General features: G+C 39.2%; 1 protein-coding gene across 2 annotated transcripts in view; it reads right to left on the reverse strand.

The window, feature by feature from the left end:
* Window positions 1–16,340, reverse strand: part of MED12L (mediator complex subunit 12L) — a 353,473-nt gene that overhangs the window by 233,846 nt on the left and 103,287 nt on the right. For both annotated transcript variants that reach the window (XM_045584086.1, XM_045584085.1), the window contains exons 12-14: window positions 6,680–6,811; window positions 3,438–3,564; window positions 1,254–1,468 (exon numbers count right to left, since the gene is read on the reverse strand). In XM_045584086.1, coding sequence (XP_045440042.1) covers window positions 1,254–1,468; window positions 3,438–3,564; window positions 6,680–6,811 — 474 coding nt within the window. The remainder of the gene's footprint in view (window positions 1–1,253; window positions 1,469–3,437; window positions 3,565–6,679; window positions 6,812–16,340) is intronic.

Consider the following 16,340-nt stretch of genomic DNA (forward strand, 5'->3'; position numbering starts at 1 on the left):
ATAGCCCTCTGTCCCTGATGATGTCAGAGGAAGAAAGTCACATGGTAGATGTAGCTATTAAGAAACTGAAGCTAAAGCAGCACAGTAACATTCTTAACCACGCTGTCTTATTTCCTCTTAGTGTCTTTTCCAAAAATAAAGAAGGTTTAAGACATGTATTACTTTGCAAAGTCACACTCTTTGTCCTCATGATGAGAAAGATTCAACTTCCATGATTTTTTAGGGAAGAGCACACAAATGTCCTGATAAAAACAAGCTGACCATAATCTCCCTCTCTGGGCTATTCCCAGTCATTTGCTCACCAACTTTTCCTAGTAAGAGAATCTAAGCTATAAGATATCTTAATATCCAAGAACAACAACAACAAAAATCAGAAACATAGATAAAGCCTAAACAAGTAAAGTAACTTTAATTTTTTCACCCTATATAATTTTTTCACCTTATACTTTGGACAAATTTAGAAACAGGAGTATTTACATTAACTATTTTTTTTAATTTCTATACCATTTAGTCACCAAATTTTAAGAGTATAAACTATGGCCGAAACCGGTTTGGCTCAGTGGTAGAGCGTCAGTCTGCGAACTGAAAGGTCCCAGGTTCGATTCCGGTCAGGGGCATGTATGTTGGTTGTGGGCCCATCCCCGGTGGGGGGTGTGCAAGAGGCAGCTGGTCAATGTTTCTCTCTCATCGACGTTTCTAGCTATCTCTCTCCCTTCCTCTCTGTAAAAAATTAATAAAATATATATTTTTTTTAAAATTTTTGAGAAACATTAAATTTTTCATTCATTGAATGAAAACATGATATGTTAAGACTAACACAGAATTCCCAATATGTATAAAAGACTGGTACAATTAGTGAACAAAATACATAAGAGAAGATGCTCCTTAGAATGAGCACTGAATGAGGACTTTAGGACTTTAATTCTGAGACAAAAGTTAAAGGAAAACTGGGGATTAGAAATACATAAACTGGAAGCACATAATTCTAATCCAAAGAAAAATATTATGGCCTGTCAAATCTTTTCATTAATAGTTTTAGAGTATCAAAAAATAAAAATAAAAAAATAACTATGGAAGATGTAAATTTTATGTTTTTTTGGTTTTTTGGTTTTTTTTTTTTTGTGAGTGGGAGTAGAGATACACGAGCTTTGAAACAAGAGAATACAATTAAAAGTTGATCACCCTTCCATCGTGCATCCGTCAGAGCGGGTTAGGGAGATGGGGGTAGCAGGCACACCCTCCCAGGGCCATACCTCCATCTTCACGTCGTGGTCCTTGGGGTAGTGCTCATCTGCATTTTCTCCCAAGGGCGACCGTGGCCGAGTGGAGGAGGTGACGGACAGGTCTCCCCGGGAGATGAGGGTGCACATGTAAGCGTCGTGAGAGAAGACATCGTGCCGGATGAACTCACAGAAGAGCAGCACTAGGTTCACAAACTCCACCTTCTCACATTCGCTGTTAGGATCCGCTATAGAAACAATCCCACCAAAAGTTCAGTTCCCCCTGATCCCATTAAAAAGTAAAATAAATTTTTATAAAAAGCTTAACAATATTAGCACCACTTTTCGTAAGTTTTTCTACAAAATCAATGATTATTGCCAAATTTCCTATGAGGCACTATTGTTTTGTATAGAAATGGTTCTCAGGTTTTGACTGTCCCACTGCAATTGAAAAGACTATTCAAAATGCTAAGTACAACTTCAAGTTTAAAAATAGTGGGCCCAGGCAAATGAATAGTCATTTAAATAATAAGTTAAACACAAAAAACTTGAAGTTTAAAAAACAAACAAAAAAAACGCCACAGGCCAAGATTGTTGTCCTCTTTGCAGCTGCTTTCAGAATTTGAGTGTGTCTATGTATTTGTGGGCACATTATACATTTTCCCCAAGGAGACTTCACAACAGAACCACAATTCAAATGGTAAGTAATTTTTTTTTTAAGTGAGCGGGATCCACTAGAAAGTAAAGGGGAAAATGCAATTCAAAAGATATAGACAAGAGCTCTTCTGTCTTTTTTAATTCATAACCAGTTTATTTAATTTACATTATGACTTTTAATATTGTAACTGCACTCTAAAACTTTGTATCTGTACCTTTGAGAGGTTAAAAATGTTAAGACTAACCCTGCAAAGGTCCCAGCACATTTGCAAACACAGAGGAACAAGACCATCCAGGGAACATTAAAACTGACACCTAAATGGCTGCTCTCATCCATCACCACATTCAATACAGTAGCCTACGGCACAGAGACAAAAGCAGCTTCACTGGCAGAAAATGGAATCCAGAACAAGCAGAGGCAGAGGAGGTGTATTTCTCTGAGAGAGAACAGGAGTGGGATCGGACAAAGAAGCCCAGAGCAAACGTGTGTCTCCCCCAGGACACAAGAGACATTACAGCCGCTAATTCCCACTCCTGGCAATAGTATACTCTCTATCCAGTATATCTCCTGTCTTCTCATTTCCCTGCTTTTTTTCCATGTTTCATTTCTATCCCTACATCCCAACCATCAGCTTGACTCCAGCTCTTTCTCTTCCTCTGAACTCGACCAGCCACAAAATACCTAAAGACCCCCAGGCATCATTCAACCCAAAAGGAGGCCCTTCTCAGAGGAACTGGAAGAAGGCTATTTCTAGAAGCTTTACCTTTTTCTTCTTCACAAACATCTTCTTCCCCACCCCCACACTCTTTTTCTCCCTTTTCTATCATGTTTCACTTTTTGCTATCTTTGTTGTTCTATTACTATCTATCCTAAGACCCTCCCTGCTGTACTCTAACACATAAAACCTCAGAATATGATCAAGCCCATTTAGCACACACAAAGATGTTTTAAAGTGTGCGCCCACAGTATGAACCTACTGGGTGGTTTGTTCCCCAAACCCTTAACTTGCCACAAATTACAGAATAAAAGAAAAAGAAAAAAGTAAGATATCATGGACATTCAAGAGAGAGTTAGCAAGCAGCCAACCATCTTTACAAATAATTTCCTTGTATCTAAGACCTTGTCATAAAGTGCCGTTATTTGATTACCACCCTCCACCCACCTTTTAAGATTCAAAGATAGAAAATAAAAAATTTAGAAAATGGTTTGAAAAGAGAAATTTCCAAATCACAATATACCGTGAAATATCTTAGCTCCTCTATTTTGGTAAGAAAGATCTATAAAGGGGAAATTAGTCCAATAATTACAAAGGAAGGAAGCACTTTATTTTTAAACTCTACAAAATTTTAAACTTTTGAAGTTCACATAATTTTAAAATTGCACAAAATACCCATTGAAAACATGCCACAAAATTTTATTCAGTAAAATATACATTATATTCAGTGCCAAGAACTTTTGACAAGAAGTAAATAAAATTTTAAAGAAGAAACAGCTTTAAAAGAAGGGGATGGAGCCCATTTCCTTATTTAAGATCTAAAAGCAAAGAGCTTTATACTTACACAATGAGGGGGCCTGTGTATCTAAAAATCTTAGCAGAACATTCTGGAAAACAGGCAAACTAGATCCAGCAAAAGACGCTGAAGAAATGGACTCCTTCTCATCTAAGACCTCTGACTCCCCACATCTCTAAGATTAAAAGTAAACAAGCAAAGTTATAAAGGACAAGTATGGTCACCGTGGGTCATGAATAGGTTAGTTTTTCATTAATGTTTAAGCTCTCAGATAAAATATAAATTAATTGAGATTTCTCTATATGTTTGTAGGCCATGCATAGTAAGTAAATATAACTTTACAAGTTCAGGAAGCTAACCAAGAACAAGTGTGTGTGGAGAAGTATGGTGTGGAATAAGAAAGCTAACATAATTCCTCCAAAAAGGTTCTTTCACTTATTCATCACATGTTACCAATGAGATCTTTCAGAACCTCTGTTACTCTCCATAATTCATGAAACGCATCTAGAGAAGCTGTTTCAACGTGTGTGCACTCGTGAGACGGGACTTACTGCCCTGGCTGGCATGGCTCAGGTGGGTGTCTTCCTGAGCACTGAGAGGTTGCTGGTTCTACTTCCTGGTCAGGGCACATGCCAGGGTTTTGGGCTCAATCCCCATATGGGACATGCAGGAGGTAGCCAATCAATGTTACTCTCTCACATCCATGTTTCTCTCTTTCTTTCCCTCTTCCTCTCCCATCTTTTCTTTCTAATAATCAATAAACTATTATTTAAATTAATTATCAATCTATTTAAAAGATAAAACTTACTAGAAAACCAGAAAAAAAAACCATTTAGAAGCAACCAGATCCTTGTTTTTTTATTCTCTGCAATATCCCTTTGATCCTTATTCTTTAATATTATTATTAATTATTATGTTAACATATTTCTCCAAGCCATCCTTTCCTTACAAAGGTCAAATTTTTATGTTTATTAGAAATCAATTATCTTAAACATCTCTGAAAGAATACAGTTACACCTATTAAAATTATAAAGCAATCTATGTGTGAACCTCTTCTGAAAGTGATGGTGCGTGTGTGTGTGTGTGTGTGTGTGTGTGTGTGTGTGTGTGTTCATTCTGGGACACACTGGGTAGGGGAGAAGAATTATAACAACAATCCAGAAGCAACAATAAAATATGAGAAATTCAATTTCAGTTACTAAACTTTAATAATTTCAGTTCACTGTAGAATCGTCTATGTCATAAATGTGTAGAAAAAAAGCAATGAAACACTTTTCCTAATTTGTAAAATTGGTTATATCTTACACCTTAACATCGATATCTTCAAGTCCCAATTTCAAGAATATGATCTTTTGTGTCTGGTGAACAACAGAGATGCCAATGAAAACATTCTACCTATTTCATTTTATAATAGCTTCATAGGAAGTAGGTGCATTATCAGTAACAGAGCCAGGTAAGTGCTCATCCTTTTGTGCAACATTTATTGAGCTTCTACTATGCACTAAGCACTATTCTGGGTACTCAGGTCCCTATTGTTGAGCTTATATCCCCAAGGCTGGAAGGCATTAAACAATAAGCCACTGAGGAAGGTAAAACAGAGTGATGTGAGAAGAGTGATTGAGGAGGTGACATATGTTGAGCTGGGAATGCTACAAAAACAGTGACACTTTCTGAAATAGGAATGGCAGAAAGAAACTAGCTATGTGAAAATGGGGAGCAGGGTGTGGCACCAGAAAGAACAGCAGGGGCAAAGACCCGGAGATAAAAACAAGTTGGGAGTGATGGAGGGACAGAAAGTCCAAGGCGGCTGCGGTTGTATGTGTCCCAGAAGGAAAAGGTAGGAGAGGGGTGGGAGAGGCAGGCAGGGCAGCTCTGAGGCTCTGTGGGCCATGTGAGGAGCCACCATCGTGCTTTAGTAAAGGGACAGTATGATCTGTTCCCACTTTGAAAAGATGGCTCTGGCTATGAAGAGACAAGGTAGGAGGCCCAATAGGTGTTCAGATGAGAGAGGAAGTAGCCTGGTCAAATCACACCTTCTCCAGAGCTGACCTTGCAGAATCTCACAGGCACAAATAGAGGCTCACTTAAAAATGTTCCCTTCAACAAAAGCTCATGTTTATAAAGCTAGCTCTGTTTTCCCATAACGATCTACTGCTGAGGCCATAATTGCCTTCTCTGGGGCCAGAGCACAATCTCAAAAAAAAAAAAAAAAATACAAACTGCTACCTATAATTTTATGAGCAATGTACTTCTGGTTCCACTAAAATATTATGTGGCTTTAAAATCCATAATATAAAAATAGGTATACAAACATACATAATAATACAAGATATACATATATATGCATATATGTGTATGTATTTATGTATGTATGTATGTATGTATATATTAAAGTTTTGTTTTAAAAGATAATTGTTCAACAAACGACAAGTGCTAGTGAGGATGGAAAGAAATAGGAACCCTCCTGCACTGCTGCTGGGAATACTATGGAAAACAGTACAGTTTCCTCCAAAAAAAATCTAAAAATAGAACTGCCAATTCACCCAGTGATCCCACTTCTAGGAATATATCCCAAGAAACTGGAAGCACTAATCATAAATGTTCATAGCAGCACAATTTACCATAGCTAAGATTTGGAAACAGCCTAAGTGCCCATCAGCAGATGAGTGGATTAAAAAAACTGTGGTACATCTACACAATGGAATACTATGCAGCAGTAAAAAGAAAGAATTCTTACCATTTGCAAGAGCATGAATGAAACTGGAGAACATTATGCTAAGTGAAATAAGCCAGTCAGAGAAAGATAAATATCACATGATCTCACTCATTTGTGAAATGTAATGAAAAACATAAACTGATAAACAAAAACAGACCCAGAGACAGAGAAGCATGGACCAGACCATCAAACCTCAGAGAGAAGGTAGCGAAAGGTGGAGGGTAAGAGAGAGAGATCAAACAAAGGACTTGTATGCATGCATATAAGCCTAACCAATGGACACAGACACCAGGGGGATGAGAAAAAAAGTGAGGAGTTGTGGGGGCAATGGGAGGATAAAGATACATATGTAATACCTTAATTAATAAAGGAAAAAATAAAAATAAAAGATAATTATAAGTTAGCCCAGTATATAAACTATTGGATTCGTTAAGGGATCCTGCCATGAATTTGTACATTCTCCCTTTTTCCTTTAAAAGAAAAAAATATAGCATAATGAGGATAAGAAAAAACAATCCTTTCCAAAACATAATGTTTAAATGGTGGCATTCAACAAGCAGACAGGAACACCCACCTCAGCCTCGATTTCCGCTTGCCTCTTCTCCAAGAGTTTCGCCACCGCCATCGCCCTGTGCTTGCCGGACCGTTTACAGCTCACAGCCCATTCACACAATAATGTCACCACAGCTTCATCATTGGGGGCAACCTAATGACCAAGAGAAATGAGTATCAGCCAGAAACAAATGAGCATTCACCCAATGAGAGTAGAGAAAAGCAAACAATGCAATTTCTACGTATAGTTTGAATGCTTTTTTGTTATATTTTATTACAGTCATTTTAGAAAGTGTCCCCAAATCTTTTGTAATTGAAATATAAACAGTACAACTTTAGTAATAAGGAAGGACAGCATTTACTTAGGACAGGTGAATCTGTGACAACTGCAAGAGAATGAGAATTCTATATGCCATCACTTACACAGGATCATAGCCTAACCCAGTGTTTCCCAAACTTCTCTCATGATGAGAATCACCTGGTGGACTTGTTAAACTACAGATTCCTGAATCCCAACTAAGAAGTGCTAAACTAGAATTTTGGGGAACATATAGGTAAAATTGTATACTTAACTAGTGCTCTAAGCTTAGAGTATACAATTTTACCTATATGTTCCCCAAAATTCTAGTTTAGCACTTCTTAGTTGGGATTCAGGAATCTGTAGTTTAACAAGTCCACCAGGTGATTCTCATCATGAGAGAAGTTTGGGAAACACTGGCCTAGCCCCATGAATCCTCTAGAATTCAATTTCAAAAGCAGATGGGAGGGAAACAAACCACAGAAGATCAAGAACAGCCCAAGTACTTCACTCCAGTGTTGTCTCCTCAGACCTTCACTCACAATATCCCTCAATAATTCACTCAAGCCAGGTTACCAAATCGCCCAGTCCAATGAGGAACTGGAGGAAACCTTGTGTGAGGGTCCCAGGTGAGGTGGGGCTGCTAATCAAAGACCCACTGCACTAGAAGCAACAAACATGAAAAATGGCAGTCAAAAACATATAACACAAGAATAAGTAATAATACATCTATAAACTGTGTTTTGGGTAGTCAAAACTGTCAACCCACTTTTGCCAACTCTTGTAAATGTGTGTATACACACACACACACACACACACACACACACACACAAACACACACACTGTAAGCACATTTCAGGCTTCTGCACTCTAAGCAGACATCCAAGAATCTCAGGATAAGAATCCTTGGTCAGCCTTTAGACACTATAAAACAATACATATAAAAATCAGTTTATCCCAAGATTTTTACTCAACCTACCCTAAATTTCATTAAAAACATCTTGACTCAAAACACACAAAAGGAGCTTTGGGTCCCTTGGTTTGAAACAAGAGAAAAATGCAATTAAAATATACAAAGACCAAACGTAGCATTTAAGGAAGAAAGCAAACAGGGAGGAATTCCTACCTGGTTTCAATGTAATCCAGAGAAGAATAAAAACATACAAGTCAGTTCAGTGAAGCACGACATGTTGACTTTGAGAATACTAAAGAAAACGAAAGAAGTTGCCCTAAAAGCACTGCCACCAGTTTTAATAAATGAATCTAATAAGTAATGTGCATCACACCCACATTTGCACAATTTTTTACTTTCTCCTGCATTGTAAAAATCAGATGAAAATAATGGTACCAGAGGATAAGTGGCTGACTTTCCCAATTTAAGTTAACAGGCTCTACTTAACCTAGAGGTGTATTAAAAAGAACATAAAGGAAAAGAATCCTCTTTAACATATGTAGATATATTCACGTTTTTGGAACAAGTCTTAGGAACAAGTCGATTCACTTCAAAGCACATAGGAAGTACCCATGAGAAGATACAAGGTGGGAAACAAAAGTTTCAAAAATGTGGTCCCTGTTCCCAAAAGCTTATGTTGTAGCAGGAAAAGCAGAAAAGACAGCTAATCATAAAGCATGTTGACCAGGTGAAAGAGGATGTAAATTAAGTCTCACAGTCTGCACCAGCCTTAGTTCATAGGCGATAAGCATCTGCCTGTCCCTACTTGCAGAGTGCTTAACTTGAAGGCAGGCTGGCAGTCTACCTGCAACTGCAACTGTATTCTCCATCTATGGTCACTGAGAATTCAGCCAATTAAGAAAACCAAAGGAAAGTGCTGCTAAAAGACTGAGCTTTCAAAATTTTACCACAGAAACTTTGTGACCATAACAAGTTGCACATTTTAAAATCTATTTTCAACCAAAAAGTATTTTCCCATGGTGTGCAGATTCTAAATATCAATGAACCTGCCAGCTGATGCCACTCTTTCCTTGGGACACTGGAGTCGGGGGAGGGGAAGGGGAAAAAGGCAGGAATAGGCAAGTTCTGTGCTAGAAGAAACTGAAGATAATACAACAGAGGGTTTACAACAACTTACACTAACTTCTCAGAAGATCATACTGGAATATCAGGTCATATTATACCAACTTGAAAGCATGCAATATGAATCCTATATAATAAAAGGCTAATATGCAAAATAGCCCAAACTGTAGAACAACCAAACAACTGGTTACTATGACATGTGCTGACCACCAGGGGGCGTGCACAGAATATAGCAGGCATTGGCTGCAGCAAATTAGTGGAGCAGGTGAATGGGGCGCCAGACCAAGGGGGGTTGTAGGTCACTGTCATTGGGGCAGGCCTCTAGTGGTTACTGAAAATTCTTTGCTCCCATGTACTGCAGTCCTAGCTAGCACTTGCACCAGCTGCCAGTGCCAGCCCTACTCACACCCACTGTGCTCATGATGCCAGAACCTTCAGTCACACCCACTGCCAGCACCTGGCACCAGCCCCAATCACTTGGTGCCGTCAGGGGGTGCAAGCAGCAGCTGCTGGGCCCAATTGCCCTTCAGGGCTTCTCCACCTCCCCCTGCTCCTGAAGGGAGATCAGGGCCAGCAGTTGCCTCTCACACCCACTGCCAGGACAGTCCCGCTCATACCTACAGCCAGTGCCAGAGCCACTGCTGGCACCCGCTGCTGATGCCCAGCACTGGTCCTGATTGCTAAGTGCCATCAGTGGGTGTGAGTGGAGGCTGCCGGCCTTGATCATCCCTGAGGGCTTCTCCACCTCCCCCTGCTCCTGAAGGATGATCTGAGCAGCATCTGCTGCTTGCACCCACTGTCAACACCAGCCCCACTCACATCTGCTGCTGGTGCTAGCCCCAATTGCTCTGTGCCTTTAATGGGTGCAAGTAGGGTGGCACCATGAGCACATGAGAGTAGCTGCTGGAAGACAGAGGACTGGGGGCCATGGTGGGAGGAGCTGGGCAGGGACACTAAGGATGAGCTGAGACCTGCTCCTGTGCATGCCTCTCAGCCCATAGTTCCTTTCAAGGTGCACAAATTTGTGCACTGAGCCCCTAGTAATTACATAGCTATGAACTTAGGTAATAAAGCATTACATTAGTTCTTTATAATTTAAAAATGCTATAAAGTTTTATAATTTTAGCATTACTTTTCAAGATAATATCCCATTCAAACCTTTCCCTCTAATTACTATAAAGTTTTGGTCTACATTTTAGGTGTATTAACTACTAATCATCAAAAATAAGGAAAATATTTTGCTTATTTGACTCACAACATCAGATCCAGGGTACACCCCTTCAGATATGTTCAACATGCATAGAAACAGACACCGATGGCTCATGTGCCTCACATACCAATGCCTTGTACCTTCTCCACCACTCTGTATCAATCAACAGATAGAAAATTATTACAGGGTAGCTTCCTTTTGTCTGCCAGATGCTATCTTACAAACTAATTCAAGTAACTGGCTGTTGGAGAATACTCACTCCTTCATCCTGCTGACTATGCCATCTTATGGGTTCGTGTCCCTCTGCCAGAGACTGGACCTTCATGGGCATTGTGTTTGATATGAAGAAGTTATGAGGCGCCAATAGGTATATAAGAGAGGCTTTATTGCAGACCATGTAGTCATTGCTAACAAGGAGCCATTAGACAAAATAGTTCTTCAAAGTAGTCTTACAAGGCAGCAGCTAACAAAGCTGTCACACAAAGCTGTTCAGCAAGCATAGGAACTATTGCTTACACAGTAGCCTTTACTAATATAATAGCAAACACAGGAGCCATATAAAGCAGCCGCCCCTATATAAAAGCAGTGTAGCCTCAGATGGTCAGCAACACATCTTTATACTAACTTAGACAAAGGAGGCTTCTTTTCAAATAGTGAGATCAATATTTGGGTTACAGAAAGGCATGCCTGCACAGTCAGTGGGTACAGTACGATTGCTGTGTCCTTGCTTTTGCACTGCATACAGCAAATTAGCCTTGAACACTCTGATTGGGATTCCCATGCTCAGATTGGTCTTGAACATCTGGCGCACTCTGGACATGGCCCCTACACTGTCAATAGGACATCATGATTTCAAATATGTAAGTTGAAATGCATTTTCTTCCTAACAACAAATTTCTAAAAATATTAAGCTTCTTTTTTTGTTACACCAATAATTGTTTAAGTGAAATTTAATAAATATTATTTTAAAACATAACAAGTTCAAGGCAAAAATCTGAGGTAAGTTGGTAGTTCAGGATATGAACTAAATATGAAGGTCCCTGCCTTCAACAAGATGGAGATTCAGTGGGACAGACATACATGTATATCCATAATTTAGATGCTTAAGAAAGAACACACAAAAAATCTCAGAAAGACAGCAATATTCACCAGCAGCAGAGAGACAACTGAAGGGAATTCTTAGATGTTTCTATTAGAAGGTAGCTTTTGAGAAATATCTTAAAGAATTCAATTTCAAAACAGAGATGAAGAAAAGCAAACATAAAGTACGTGGTAGGCAGAACAATGGTCCACATCCTAACCCCAGGGCCTGTGAATGTTACCTTAAATGGCAAAAGGGACTTGCGGACTGTGATTAAGTTAAGGATCTTGCGAAGAAGAAGGGATTATCATGTATTATTTGGATGGCCCCAGAATAATCTCAAGAGTGCTTGTAAAGGACTAGGGGAGGGGAAAGAGAGTGAGAGAAAGAGCTATGAGGAAAAGAAGGAGGAGTGAGAGCAATGGAGGAGTCTGAAAATGCTCTGCTGCTGGCTTATTCTGCAAAGTAATAAGAGAATACAAGCTAGGAAGTGAGGCTGCCTCTAGGAGCTAAAAAATTTGAGGAAACAGTAGTTTCCTCAAGCCCCTGGAAGGAAAGCAGCCCAGTGAGATCATGCCCTCCAGAACTATGGGAGAACAAGTCTGTGTAGTTTAAGTCACTAAATTTCGGAAAACTTGTTACAGTAACAATAGGAAATTAATTCTAAGTAGTTTTAAGCAAACATAAATAGTGGAAAACATGGTTGTGGTTCAAGCAATTACAGGATCTGAAACTGCGGGTTAAATGGCAAATGTAAAAAGGTTACAATACAAAATTTAAAATCTGGAAAAAAGCTTATGAAAACACACTACAAAGAGTACCATGAAACTGGTAGAGCCTCACTCATGCATTTACTTATTAAATCATTTTTTTATTTAATAAATCTTTATTGTTCAGATTATTACAATTGTTCCTCTCTTTTCCCCCCATAGCTCCCCTCCACCAGTTTCTATCCCACCCTCTGCCCTTACCCCCGACCCACTGTCCTCATCCATAGGTGTACGCTTTTTGTCCAGTCTCTTCCCGCACCCCCACTCCCCTTTTCCTCCGAGAATTGTCAGTCCATTCCCTTTCTATGCCCCTGATCCTATTATATTCACCAGTTAATACTTAAGTAAATATGTATCGAGCACCTACTATGACAAGGCCCTTTTCAAGGCACTAGATATAGATATATCCTCATGTATTACTCTGTAGGAATAAAAATTGGTACTTCCCTTTCAGATGTAATTTCTGTTACATAACAATAGTTTTAAAAGTTTATGTTATTTGCTCCAATAATTCAACCTCTGAAAATATAGCCCAAGGAAGTTATCTTAAGTAAAAAGACATGAGTGCCCCAGGCCTCAGAGAAGCCTAACAAAGACTCCTTCTGATGTTTGCAAGAAGCACATAATGGATCACAACAATCGAAAGCAGACCTAACTTACAGGGAAAAAAGGCCCATTGTCAGCTCAGGGGCGAAAGAATGTATCTTCAGCAATGGAAGTATCAGGAATTTTGTGGCATCATTTGTTTGTATTTCTATTTTCTGAATAAAAATAGTGACTTTTTATTATCTAATTAATGATACATAAATAAGACAGGTAGATGGAAGATGCTTGAGGTTGAACACAGAAAAGGGAAGTCAGAGGTGCAGGATCAGCATTAAATCTCAGGTCCTCTCCAGGAGGGGGAGTCCTCAGCCCTCAGACAAGGCCTGTTCTGTCTGCTCACCATCCTGTCCTTCTCCCCAGGAGCTGCACCCCTACTTCCGGGGGTATTGTTCCTCCTCCCACTCCCAGGTGGCTCAAGGAGGGGTTACCAGTTGTATGTAGTACCCCATCCTCTCAACTTTACTGTTATGTTCTGGATCTGGGGCTTTGATAGGCAATGAAGATTTTAGGAGACTGTCAGAACACTTGGGGGGGAAAATCACTCTGTTCCAGGTACTCATGAGATTCACTGCTCTGTGCTCAACCTTGTGAAATATTTTAGGTGTTAAAGGACATGAGCCATGGCCAATGAAATCGTATATATTCTGGCAAACATCTATTTTGTCAAATTGACTTTTTGGAATATTTATTGCTTATTTTAATGTCTCAGCACCAATAACTAACCAAAGCAGAACCAACAAAGATTAAAAATGGAAAGTGTTTGGACTTAAATGTAAATCCATTCATTTATTTCTAATAAAATAACATAGTATGGACTAAATCACTTTCAAAGTCACTAAGAAAGTTATCTTGGCAAATTTGAAGGAGGCAGTAATAGAGGTAAATAAATATTTATTGAGTGCTTACTCAATTCATAGAGGTTGCAATAAATGTGTTCCAGGAATTATTTATTTTAATCTTTACTCTCTATGAGCTCATTATTAGTGTCACCATTTTATAGATTAAGAAACCAAGACATAAAGATGTCTAATAATTTGCCCAACTAATCATTCATCTAATTAATGGACCTCCTGCCATAACCTAGTTCTTGGGAAATGGCCTAGGTAAGCATAGAACACTCTTTGTCTGTATAAAGAACCTGGGAAGGTAATTTTGACCCTTCCCCCCACCCCCACCCCCTAGTGTACGCAATAGCCTTTTTGAATGAGGCCCACGCTGCTCTGGGCTCTTCTGCCTTCCACCTTGCTGTTTACAGCCTCAGAGTATTCTGTTCCCTCGTTCTGTCATATTTACTTCAATGTAATTAATATGCATCTTTCAAAACATAGTTCATGACTGACTATAAGTTTCCAGCTACTAGCCTCAAATGTCCTTTAGGAAGAGGAGACAAACTTCTGAGAACTACTGAAGAAAGAACTTCCATCTGAACACTGCAGATAAGCAATAAATATTCAGGGGCTTTATAACAGTAAAACATTGCTGAACAACCCACAGCAGGCACCCTAGCTTGTAATTAAACACAGACAAATAGGGTATACAGAACAAGAAACAGAGAGAGGGCGAGACAGACACACACAGAGAAATTGAGTCAAGACACAGAGTTAAGATCAGAGAAAAAGCACCCAGCAAGGAGGTCAAAAAGCCGAGTTCTGGCAAGGCATAAGTTAAAAATATGTAATCATGGAAATAACATTAATAGCTATAAATTTCCAACAAGTAGTAGCAGTAGTAATAATCTAAAACATTTATTGAGCAGGCACTGGTATTTTACAATACTTACATCACCTCTAATATCAATAAACTTTGAAGCTATTTCCATTTAACAGATAGAAAAATGGAGATTCAGAGATTAAAATGGCCAAGAGCATGGAGATCAAAAGTGGAAAAGCTAGGAGACCCAGTTCCAAAGTCCATACTCTCTGCTGCTCCCATCTTGGGTGAAGCAAGGTCACTGGAAGTACAAGGAGCACCATGACACCCAGGTTGGCCACACAGACCCCACTCCAACTAGTCACTGCCACCAGGGTTCCAGCCCTGACTCCTACTTCTCAAGGGACCAGCCAAATTTCTAATCAAATTGATATTACAGAAATGACGCCACAGGAATAAGTTACTTTGCACAGACTTCATTCTGCCTCTAACACGTGTTAGACTAGATGCTCATATAAAGCAGAATTTGCCTTCTTCATGGTTATATTTGCAGCATCTACCACAGTGCCTGTTAGGTTCAATAGACATTTTTTTAATAAAAAAATACAAAAGCAACGTACTGTAATACATGTAACTGAAGGAAAACACAAAGAGGATGATTGGGGTGGGTTGGAGGTGGGGGGGGAGGGGAGGTCTAATATCCTGTCCCTCTTCCCCTAACACACAGATGCACTTGCTTAATGTGGAAAAATATCTAATGTAATCCAACAGCTGATTAAAATACTAGAAGCATTTTCATTCCTTGTTTTTAATGTATATTTTTATTGATTTCTGAAAGAAGAAGAAGGAATAGGAAAAGACAGAAACATCAATGATTAGAAACATTGATTGGCTACCTTTTACATGCCACCCACTTGGGATCAAATCCACAACCTGGGCATGTGCCCTGACCAGGAATCAAACTAGTGGCCTCTTAGTTTATAGGTTAATGTTCAACCACTGTGCCACACTGGCCAGGCTCCAATCCTAATTTAATGAATCAAGGATGATGGCCCCAATACTATTGTTTAGCATCATTCTAAAAGATTTAGTCAATCGGAAGAAAAAGGAATATATACTTTAAAGGATAAGGCAATATTACTGCCAGCAACTGGGTAACTTTATTAGAATAAAAGAATTGAGCACCATATATAGAACAAAATAAAGAGGCAAGATGTGATGGAGAATATAAACAGAAAAAAATCCTGTTAAAGTCTTAAGTGTTCATATCAATATACATAAATGCCTAGGAAAATATCCAAAGTATATGGGCCAAAATGAATAGTGATTACTGCTCACAAAAATAATGAGTATTTGTTCCATAGTGTTTCCAGCTCTAAAACTTTCACACTATCATGATTGTGGAGCAAAGTAAGGCCTATGGGTTGAAAGTGTGAAATGTCTCAAAGCTGCTGGGTCACTAACCTGAATCAAACCCAAGCTACCTGAGCAGGGGCTCTGGCACCCCGTTCTTGGCAAGAGAGCAGGACAGAGTTCCAGGTTGTAGGCTGAAAGGGGCTTGTTTGTTTGTTTGTTTTTGTTAATCCTCACCTGAAGGTATTTTTCCCATTGATTTCTAGAGAGAGTGGAAGGAAAACAGAGAAAAGGATAGGGGAAAGTAGGAAGGAAGAGAGAAATATTGATGTGAGACATATTGATGGAATGCCCCCTGTATAACCCCCAACGGGGACCAGGAATTGAATTTGCAACCCAGGTCTGTGTCCTTGACTGGGAATTGATCTCATGACCCTTTTGGTCCACAGGCCAACACTCTAACCTCTGAGCAAAACTGGCCAGGGCTGAAAAGGACTTCTTATATAAAGAATGTAGACATATCCTATGTGTATAACGATCACAAGCAGAAATAACTTCTATAAAGGGAATAAGAGAAGATGAACACAAAATTGAAAAATTATTAAGGTCCCTTAAATAACAACAATGATCATCTGGCTTCATGATCTTGGGACATACCATAATGGTAAATACTGAAATTA

The sequence above is a fragment of the Pipistrellus kuhlii genome, unplaced genomic scaffold, assembly GCF_014108245.1.
Source record: "Pipistrellus kuhlii isolate mPipKuh1 unplaced genomic scaffold, mPipKuh1.p scaffold_m20_p_2, whole genome shotgun sequence".
NCBI classification, from domain to species: Eukaryota; Metazoa; Chordata; class Mammalia; order Chiroptera; family Vespertilionidae; genus Pipistrellus; species Pipistrellus kuhlii.